Source organism: Melozone crissalis, unplaced genomic scaffold (assembly GCF_028551555.1).
Source record: "Melozone crissalis strain CALT ecotype California unplaced genomic scaffold, PUWL_Pcris_2 ptg000045l_1, whole genome shotgun sequence".
NCBI classification, from domain to species: Eukaryota; Metazoa; Chordata; class Aves; order Passeriformes; family Passerellidae; genus Melozone; species Melozone crissalis.
Genome location: NW_026535823.1, coordinates 2,371,563 through 2,382,254, shown reverse-complemented (window position 1 = coordinate 2,382,254; position 10,692 = coordinate 2,371,563). Strand labels below are relative to the sequence as shown.

Below are 10,692 nucleotides of genomic sequence, written 5' to 3'. Positions count from 1 at the left end.
TGACATCAGACTTGTATGTGAAGAGATAACTCGTGCTGATGAACCTCAAAGATTAATCTATTTTTACTTTATGCAAACTGAAATGAGAAGTTTTGGGTTATTTAGTAACACAAAAAAAAATTAAAAATGCAGATTTTTTTTTTTCTGGGCTAAAGATTTTCTATCCTAGGTGGGAGATTGCAAGTAAACACAAATCCACAGACAGAGAAGTGAAAGAGGGAGCATTTAGTGGATGAACTAGAAATTAGAAGTGGGTGGTTCTAATTTCTGAAGAATGGTGCAAAAATTAAAATATCTGCTTGCAAAATGATTGATCAGCCAAAGCTTGGAGGACACACTGAGAAACTCTGAGTTTGAAGTCAGGGTGCTGTGGATGGAGCTGTGTGCAGCACATGGCACTGACGCTGCAGATGGGGTGCTTCTGGGGGCTGAAGAGAAGGCTGGATGTTATTTCATGTGACATTACTGTCATTAAGGTTAATTTTAGGAGCCTAGGGCATGTACAGGTGTTTGGGGCCACGGGCTGGTGTCGCCCTACCCCGAAGAGGAGCTGAGCTGCGCGGAGCAGCTGCTGCTCTGGGCTGCGGTTTGTAGCGCGAGCCCTGCAGAGCTGCAGTGTCACTTCCCCAAGGGACGAGGGCACAACCAGAGCTGCCCTCGGAGCCCGGCGTGGGCACAGCTGCAGTGGCCAGTACAGAGACACCTCCTGCCACCAGCTCCTCTGGACACAGGGCTGGGCTGGCCAGGGCAGTCCAGGCTGCTGCAGCATGTGAGAGCCCGAGCCAGCACGCAGTGGGGGCGAGGGAGCAAAGGGAACCTAGCCGGAAGCTTCTCTAGAGGAAGATGGAGAACCCACTTCTTTTATTCCCCCAACTCAACATTTCTGCTTCAAAGGATAAACCCTATTACAAAGTCATGAAACCGGCGATTAAGGAAGAGCCAAACAAGGCAAGCAAGCCTGGGTAAGTGTTCAGGTCATGCCAACCTTCTGCGTGTTCTATTTACATGGAGGATTCTTGTAGCATAGTTTGTGGGGGTGAATTTAGGGCACAGCTAATTTCATTTTTGACATATATGTGAGAACTCATGAGCTGCAATCCTAGAAATTGTATGTGTAAAATATTAACTCTTTAAGAAGAGTTATCTCAAAGAACTCTTGTTTTATTTTTGAGGACAAGAAACATACCAAATTAATGATCTAAAAATACTAAGAAAGAGAGATTGCAAGAAGTTCTGAGAAATGCTTCTCTAAAGCCTGAATATGATCCGGGAAAGCTTTTTTCAAAAATTTCAAATGACAGGAAGCAATACTTCCTTTTTTCTTTGTGAAACATTAAAAGTAGAAGATGCTGAGCCAACTGTTTACATTGTCTAATGCGAAGTTTGGCCCCTCATCTTTAAAATAAATTAAAAGGATGCTGAAAATTAAAGGATTTCCATTTTTCTTTGCCAGTGCAAAATATGTGCTAAGCTATAAAGAAAAACCATTAATGGGAATAATATACGTAGGAGAAGTAACACCAACATTACTGTAAGTGAAAATAGGGAGCTCTATAATGCAGAAGCAGAGAATGCTTGAGAGGGAAAAACCAGCTTTCTACAATGTTTCTTGAAAAGCTACTCCAATTCTGTCGTAGAGCTAAGCAGAAGAGAAATAGGCTGAGCCTGCTCCTGCAGAAACCTGAATTCCATGAAAGTGATCACCTTGGCAAACCTGGAAACTTGACAAAAGCAGCAAGGTAAACATTGTAAAAGACTGGGTTGGTTGGTGATTCCCTCCAAGAAGCACCTGTGTGACTTGGGATGTTTCCTGTACCCATGTGTGTGCATTCAGACTGGGCAGAGTAACACTGAAAATTTCTCAGTGTAACCCAAGCATGCAAACACTACAGAATTACCTGGTATGAATCGAGGTAATCAGCAGTGTTTTCACACCACTTGGTCCCCATACATTTGCAGAGAGGTTTAAACCTTGTGCCAGCAGCCTTGGTACGAGTCCACTGACTGTACAGAGCAACAATCCACTCAGAAATGCAGCTGGCAGGAAAATCACACAGCTCCTGGCAAAGCAGGTTTTCCAAATACTTCTGCACAAATGCCATAGCTGTGTTAAACAGTGAATGCAGAGTTCCTCAGTAACTGCAGTAATTGGTTGAACACTCTTGTCTCCAAAATTTCTACACTTTGGTAGTATTGTCCCTAGTATTTACCATAAAGATGCAGGGTACAGTCTTGGGTTTACTGACTTCCATAAGAGTTTAATTCCTCACTTCAGTGGGGTACCAAGACATTGCTATACTAAGAATTGCATTTGTAGGTCCTGACTGAGAAGAAGAAATATGTAGAATGCTACAACACTGTGGCCGAAAGAATGTATCGGTCCTTTCTTTCCACCACAAATCATTCCAGAACACTTCAGTGCTTACCACAGCCTTTTCTCTTATTCCAGCAGCTCCCACTTTCTTGACCAAGCTGCCTGCTTTGACCAGAGCTGCTTCTACAAGCCATTAATGTGCTAATTAATGAGCGCGTGGTAGAGGTCACCTAAGGACCCAAGCTCTGCTTCCAGGACCCGGGGAAAAGTGGCTGGGGAGGGGGTACCTAAACAATCCCACCGGTGCATGAGTCACCAAGCCGTGTTTATTGCTCACGTTTTGAGATGTCCTGGTTGCAGACGTGTCAAACCTTTCTAAGATTGCACCTGTAAAGAGAAAATAGAGGCAGACAGTGCTGTGTGGCTCACGTACCCCAGGTATTTAATGCAAAGTACAGCCATTCACTGCATTCTTACAATCTGCCAGACGGCACTTTCAGAGCAGTAACAATTCTCTGAAGAATTTCCCCCTTTTAACATCATTTCCTCATTCAGCCAGCTGTCTTTTACCATGTTACTCTCTGCTGGTGCCTGACTAACAGAGATTTGACTGTTCTTGTATGAAAGAGAAACTTGTAGATTTTTGCTGGTCTTATATTTGGATTAAAGTGACAATTATATTTGTCAAAAATGGGAAAAAACCAACCAAACAAATTTACTCTTTTTCAAATAATAAAGTGAGATAACAGTTTGAAATTTATTAAGTGATTTACTTAGCTTTTATAATTTCCATTTTTCACACAGAATTACTAAAATAAATAGAAAGAGATTTAAATAAAACACTGCAGATGGAAATTGAGGTGATAGTAGAAAAGTTAATTTGTTCATTTAAAAGTCTGGTTTTAGTTTAAATGTCTATTCATTTGTTTAAATTAGTTTCTTCTCATATTTAGAAGACAGCAAAGTTGAACAAATCTTGGTTTCTGTTTATTATTGCACAAGCTCACTGCTGCACTCAGGTGTTGGGGGTCTGTGAGGCTCCTGGGTTGTTGCAGATGCTGAAGGAAAACCAGAAACTCACAGTAGGAGTTTCCAAACCCACAAAGATCCTCTCCAGTATTTCATGCCTTTGTGAACAGAGTATGTGGTCTAAAGACATAAGGCTCTATCTTTCACTATGACCAAAATAATTTCTGTAGGGACAGGAACCTGCAGCTGGCAGAGTTCATGGTACTTTCTGTAATTCTCATAACTAATAAACGCTGTAAGGGAGTGAGGTCTCGTTTCCCTGACTCCAGAATTCCCCTGCTTTCCCGAATTTCTCCTCATGAACTCTTTTCTTCTCCCTAGTTAAAATTTTCCTTCCTGCAAGAAATTACTTCAGCTACGAAACATGTGATACCTATTAAAATTTTAAAAACCAAAACAAAACGCCTCCTTTCACGTTTTGTGCAAACCCAGAGTCATTATTGGCTTAAATTCCTTACCAAGGAGATTGGAATTTCCTTTCATCTAAACTACACGTGCCTCCTCCCTGCCAAGGGAGCCCAAACTGTGTAAATCAGGAAACAGAACCGCAAGCCTTGATGAGGAAGTGGGATCATGTTCCAGAAACGTTTGGTCCATAAGTTGATTTGATCAACTAATCCCAGACCAGTCACTTACTGATACTTTCAGTGTCCTGTGATTTGTCCTGGAATGAAAATGGTTCCAAACATGCGCATCCACAAAGCAACTTTGATAAAAATTGCTTCTTTTTTCCCTTTCTTTGCTGTTTCCTAGGGCAGATTTTTCAAAATTGACGTGAAACACGTGCAACTTGACATACTTGATGAAGAACATGAGGAGTTTTATAAATGAGGCACAGTGTCTCAGAATAACATGGCATTTGAAATGTTTGTGGTAAACAAACCAGACTACACGTGCTATTGCCCTGTAAAACTGACACCTAAACCATATCGCTACAGTTTTTTCTTCAGGCTACAGAATTCTGTATATTTCATTAAAAAAGCAGACTGTGGTAACAGCCTCAGAGTGAGCATATTCAAAACTACATCTCTGCATGACGATCTCAAGTTTAAATAGCTGACAAGACCTGCTTCTCTTATGATTTTTACCATGCTACTTGGTCTCAATTGCCTTAAAGATTAGTAGGACAACACAAATACCACAGTGAAAAGCCTCTGCTCTGATGTTTTTATAAAAAGAGAAAAGAAACATAACTCTGCAGGAAAAAATGTCAAGAGTGAGTTAAAAGAAATGTTCCTGATGCCCCTTAGAGAATGATCTCCCTTAGTGAGGTGATCTAATAAAGGCTCTGTGGAACAGTCCTGAGGCACAATGGTGCCAGATAATGTGTGTTACACAGCTTCCTAAATGCACAGTATGAACAATTATTCTAACTCCTTTCTGTTTCTTAAGCAGTGTGTCTCCTGAAGAAGCAGTGAAATGGGGAGAGTCTTTTGACAAACTACTTTCTGAGAAAGGTCAGTAGTTTTTTGTCTCTCCATGCAGGCTGTTAGGATGGAAAATTGATGGTAAAGGATGGAAAATCATAAAATCCAGTTATGCCCTTGAATAGACATGCCAGTTACCTAAACTAGGTATGATGGGTCATTTATGGCAGCATGTGTTTCCTGCTCTTCTTGTCTTCTTCAGCTATAGCTTGCTGTCAACTTGTGAAAATAGTTTAAAATAATTTTTGTGTTTGGTGTTTTATTGAACAAAGTAATAGAGCAGACAGCAAAGAGTCCCTTCAGTAAACAGGAACATTTAACCATAATATTGCTCAAATATTCCTAACTGCATATGCTCCATGTACTTAAGACTTTGTCACTCCTGACAGTTTATTTCTAAGCCAGTGATTAGATCCAAGCTGGCCATCACTGAGAGGCCCTGCTGCTCCCATAATTATCAAATGCACATATGTTCCTGCCTTCATTTTGGAGTGGCACATGTTTCAGCTACAGTGCTGGACACTGTGGGCTTTTTAAATCTGTTCCTTGAACAGTTCACATCCACACAATTGCATTTCTTCCACAGATGAAGCACGCTTGGCAAAGAAAATATCCTCAGCATAACAACAGCAGGATAAAGCCAATAACAGAGATGCTGAAAGCCATCCATTTTAAATTGCTGCTGAAGAGTAGTTTACTTATGAGCAAAGATTCAAATAGATTTTTGATCAAACTAAATTGATATTCAGCTGGACTAAAGTCCACCACTTCCACATACTCCCATATGTTTTGCTTAATGTTTTTTCTAAATTTATGAGATTTTGGTAGCATTTTTTTACTGATGCTGAGAATTCTGTAAGGAGAGTTACAGGATCACAATGGAGAAACTGCAATTATTTACAGCCTTTATGTATTCTAGGATAATTATCTCTAATGTGGTATTATTCCAAGGGAGCAAAACATATTTTACTACATTGCACAGACTCTTTGAAAGAGTAGCTGTCTGATAAGGATAGATTTTTTTAATGCAATTCAACTTTCCCTTTTGTAGCTGGGCTGGATGCCTTCACAAAGTTTCTGAAAACTGAGTTCAGTGAGGAGAACATCGAATTCTGGATAGCCTGTGAGGATTACAAGAAAAGCAAAAGCGCACATGATCTTCTGCCAAAAGCCAAGACCATTTTTGAAACATTCATACAGAAAGATGCTCCAAAAGAGGTAAAGACCTTTCTCATTATACATAGTGTTTGATTGACACAACTGCATCTGGTGAAACTTTCTTTTGAGAAGTGCATGCCCAGAAGCAGCTTCAAGAGCTAATCCTGCAGTCCCCTGATATAAGAAAACTTTCCTAAAAGTCAAAACTCTGGAAGGAGCATGGACATGTCTTGATTGACTCCTTTTCCCTTTTCCACCCCTCCACCTCCAGTTGTATATCCCTGGTGTGTTACTGTCAGCACAAAACGATGTTGATATGACAATCCTCACCAATGCTAAGGCCTTTTCTTAATATCCTAAGAATGAAAAAAGTTTTCATATTTCCAACTTAATTCATTTTACTGAAGTTTATGAAGGGTTCATAAATGAACAAAAGAAATAATTTTTTTGCCTGCCCTAAAAAGGAGATGAACAGGTTGGGAGATCATCAAATTTTAGTGAAATCACAAGCAGCCTCTTGAATAGCTCTTTTTGACTTACATTTTCCTTTAATTCTATCCCATTTGAGTAGATCAATAGCTGTATTTTTTTATTTGCCAGAATAGGAGAAGTTAAGCACTAACTTCTGCTTCCTTGTAATGAGGGTGAAAAAGGTGTAATTTTCATTTTAGTGAAAAGATTGCAAAGCGGTGCGGTTTCCATCTGTAATTCCCATAGATTGCATTAGGATTCAGATCTGCTTTTCCTAGGAAAAGCCTACTTTTAAGGACTTATGTCCCTTTCCATTCCTTTCCCTGCTGTGTGCCTTTGGGGAGAAGCAGCCCTGGACAGGTAACAAGTGCTGACACTGTCAATGCTTGAGACTGATTGAAGCAAAGAGATGAGCAGGAGAAAGCTGAGGAGAGGACAAGGCAGGGAAGTCATAGTAACATAACAATTTCTTTCTCTGCCATTCTTGAGTTTGGTGCAGGCAGGGTGGATGCTGTGGTTCACCTTGGACACTTGGCTTTGGTGTGACTTCCTCCCTTGGGCTCAGCCGAGACCACATAGCTCTGCAGCTTGCACATCTCCTCTGATTCCTTGTCCAGCAGAACTCTTTTACACAATTTCTAAGCCTACAGTTTGATGGGATCATAAAATTTTGGATGAGTGGACCCTTCTCTGATCACTAATTGCCCTTCAGCTCTTAGATCTAGACTATTTGTTCCAACTAGTTGTATGGAAATGACAGGCGCCTCTCAGGGAGGAAAAGAAAAACATTATAGAAATCACTTTTTGATTGGGTCAACAAATTTTAAAATATATTCTACCTTATTTTTCAAAATAACCTGCTTGAACCAGTTCCTGTCGCTTCATTAAAATTCTTATACTATTAAACATTTCCCGGGGTGAATACAGCAGCACATGGAGTAAATAGTAATTTTGATACACTTCCCCAATCTAAGGCCTCCAGACACCTATTTAAATTAAAAAAAAAATTAGACTTTTTTCACCTTCCTACTACAGAAAGTACACGGAAACCAGAAATTTTAACTATTCACTAATGTCATCTTATTAGAACAAGTTCTACTTTAATCCTACATGAGAGCAGGGGAGATCTGTAATAGTCCGGTATTGCAAAGCTGGGAACTTGTGACTATACAGTGTTAACTGTTAGAAAGTTACTTTTAGTCAAATATCAGAGTTTTTCTTCTGTTTCCCCAGTTTCCCATGGTACCAATGATACAATGGGATTTGTGGATACTTTCTGAGAGCCACCACTGAAGGCAAACACACTAATTCTGTGGTGTTAATATCCTGTTGTATGGGGGATTCAAGGTCCTCCTCATGCCTTGAGAGGCTACAAGAACAGAGGCTGGGCAGAATTAAAGGAATAAAATAGAGATTTATTAAAGGCCTTCACAGGATACACCTTGGGCAGTACAAGATCCAGCTGTGGCTACACCCAATATGGATGACAAGTCACAAGTTTTCACACTTTTATGTTTTGGTCCTTTTCCATTTTGGGGTTAATTTTCCAATTCCAGCTCCAGGTGATACAGTCCCATCCTCCCAGTTTGCTCTCCTCCATTCCCTGTTGTTTGCACTTTTTGGGCCTGAAGTTGCAGCAGTGCCCTTGGTTCTGGGGCTGGAAAAGGATAGTTTTGTCTAACTAAGCTGTGGAGAGAACTTGCTAACACTTTATAAGAAGTTCAGAGTTATAAACTAATGCAGTACAGAATCTGAAAATATGAAGGCTCAAACTTAAGGCTTCACTCTTATCAGAAAAGTCTTTTCCTGGTGTACAGTATCAGTGCTGAAGATAATAACACTGGATATGCATGAATGTACATTAAATACCCTTTTCCTCGTCCTCCAGGTGAATCTGGACTTTCACACCAAGGAAGTCACAAGCCAGAGCATGGGGCAGCCCCTGCGCAGCACCTTCGACGCGGCGCAGAGCACGGTGTACCGGCTGATGGAGCAGGACAGCTACCCGCGCTTCCTGCGCTCCGCCGCCTACCGGGGCCTGCTGCAGGGCCGGCCCGCGGCCCGCGCCCCGCTCCGCCGCCGCTCCCGCTCCTTCACCGTCAGCGACTTCCAGGGCGTGCGGCCGGACCTCACCGTGTGGTGACAGCGCAGCTCAGCCCTCCTCACTCCCTGTGTCCCCGTGTGGGGCCAGCCCAGCTCAGCCCTCCTCACCCCGTGTGGTGACAGCCCAGCTCAGCCCTCCTCACCCCCTGTGTCCCCGTGTGGTGACAGCGCAGCTCAGCCCTCCTCACCCTCTGTGTCCCCGTGTGGTGACAGCCCAGCTCAGCCCTCCTCACCCCGTGTGGTGACAGCCCAGCTCAGCCCTCCTCACCCCCTGTGTCCCCGTGTGGTGACAGCGCAGCTCAGCCCTCCTCACCCCCTGTGTCCCCGTGTGGTGGCAGCCCAGCTCAGCCCTCCTCACCCCCTATGTCCCCACGTGTCCCTGTCCCAGCTCGGCCCTCCTCACCCCCAGCTCCTGCAGCAACCCGGGTGTGTTTTAAACACCAAACCCTCAGCGGGTGTAACTAAGTGGTGAAGCAAAAGAATATTCACTTATAGCAGGTCAGAGTTCTGGAGCAGAATCTCACTTTCATAGAAAAGTAGGTGATGTATTGGCAAGTCATAACATGTGGAGTTTTCATATAGGAATTTATTTTTAAACTCACAGCAAAGGCTGTGATCAGATTTGGGGGAAAATTTTGATTTTCCTGCTTAAAAATGTCTCATATAGTGCCATTTGATATTACCAAACACGTATCCTGGGCCTGTACCTTTATGCCAGAGTTTCATCACAGTTAGAATATCTGTATCCAGTCTTTGCACACATTTATGTTTTTGCAATATTTCCTACACTAAGCACAGAGAATTTGTGGTATTTTCTGATACTGTAAAACACACAGGAACATTATTAGGTATAATGCCAATTTACATTTATTTTAACTAAAGACACTGCATAATTAAATCTATAATTAAAATGTGGCCATTGCCTATTTTAAGAGGAACATAAAAATACCTATTTAATTTTTAGGTTACATTTTTCTTATTCCACATGTCTGTTGTCTATTTTTAAGTTATGATGTATATATTAGCTTTGGCATCAAATGCATGTATTCTAATTTTTTGCAACTAAATGAGCAGCAGCAAGGGGACAAGAATGCTATTTTAACACAATGTGTATTCTTAAATACCAGCTGATGTCTATGTATATAAATATAAAATATTTCTACTTTTATTTATAAATAGTCATGGTATACCAACTTGGTTACTACAGCTCTTGGACTCAGGCAGGACAACTTTCAGTTCCATTGGACATTATTATCCTCTCTATAGGTTATAGAAGAGGAAGGAGAAATCTTTTTTATTTCTTTACTATCAAAGACAGACATATTTATTTATAGTCAGCGCACACATTCATTCAGCCCTTTTCTTTCACAGTTGATGCAGACATACCTTGAAGCTTGGGGCAGTTCTTAAAATCTTAAACATTGGTTCAGTTTAGGAAGGGGCTGCAGGATTTATCTGTAACTATGACTTGTATATTACATTGTTTATTGTGGAATTTAAGCTTTCTCCCTTTCCCTCCCCTTTCTGTAAATGGTGAAGGAGAAGAGATGCAGTTCCTGAGGATGGGACTTTGTGTTCATTGTTAATTTGGGGTGTATAAGAGCTTCTGGATCTGTAGGTTTCCCTGTCTGCTTTATTAACTTCCAATAAATCAGATCTACTTAAAGAGTTGCCAGGATTTGATTTATCATCAGTACATTGATGAGGAAGATGTGAAGACTTCACCTAGGTTCAACTCTAGCTGTAATCACTGCCACAATAAACAAAATGTTACTGTGCACAGAGATCCAAACTCATGTGGAAATGCTGCTGAGCCACAGTGACCCAGGAGCCATCTCCAAGCTCTTACCTTTACCTGGGGAACAGAGAGGAAACACATTTGTAATGATTATCTATGCTGGTTTATTCATCACCCTCCCCTGATCTCAAAACACCAGGCATAAGCTCTTTCTGACAGTGAAAGCAGTCAGGACCTGCCTGAAGGGGTTTTTTCACTAAAGAACAGTCAGGCATTGGAACGAGCTGCCCAGCGAGGCGGTGGGGTCACAGTCTCTGGAAGAATTCAAGAGAAGAATTCTGGCTATGGTGCTTGGGGCTACAGCTTAGGGCTGACTGTGGCTGGGGAAGGTTAATGTTTGGATTAGATCTCCAAGGTCTCTTCCAGCCTTGGGGATTCTGTGATGAGGGAGT

General features: G+C 41.6%; 1 protein-coding gene across 2 annotated transcripts; it reads left to right on the top strand.

The window, feature by feature from the left end:
* The first annotated feature begins 645 nt into the window (after positions 1–645).
* On the top strand, positions 646–10,194 carry RGS18 (regulator of G protein signaling 18). 2 transcript variants are annotated; one of them, XM_054285833.1, is made up of 5 exons: positions 646–962; positions 1,638–1,739; positions 4,739–4,800; positions 5,822–5,988; positions 8,288–10,194. In XM_054285833.1, exons 1-5 carry the CDS (start codon positions 844–846, stop codon positions 8,540–8,542), a joined length of 705 nt encoding a protein of 234 aa, XP_054141808.1. In that variant the 5' UTR covers positions 646–843; the 3' UTR covers positions 8,543–10,194. The 2 variants fall into 2 exon arrangements, with proteins under 2 accessions (XP_054141808.1, XP_054141807.1); XM_054285832.1 differs by having other exon boundaries at positions 4,736–4,800.
* The last annotated feature ends 498 nt before the right edge of the window (positions 10,195–10,692 follow it).

What these genes read in the sequence shown, in the direction of transcription:
- RGS18 (XM_054285832.1), top strand. Translation starts at nt 844, where the DNA reads ATGGAGAACCCACTTCTTTTATTCCCCCAACTCAACATTTCTGCTTCA. An exon ending in AACAAGGCAAGCAAGCCTGG is followed by an intron (nt 963 to 1,637) that starts GTAAGTGTTCAG and finishes ATTCTGTCGTAG; the next exon opens with AGCTAAGCAGAAGAGAAATA. An exon ending in AGAAAGATGCTCCAAAAGAG is followed by an intron (nt 5,989 to 8,287) that starts GTAAAGACCTTT and finishes CTCGTCCTCCAG; the next exon opens with GTGAATCTGGACTTTCACAC.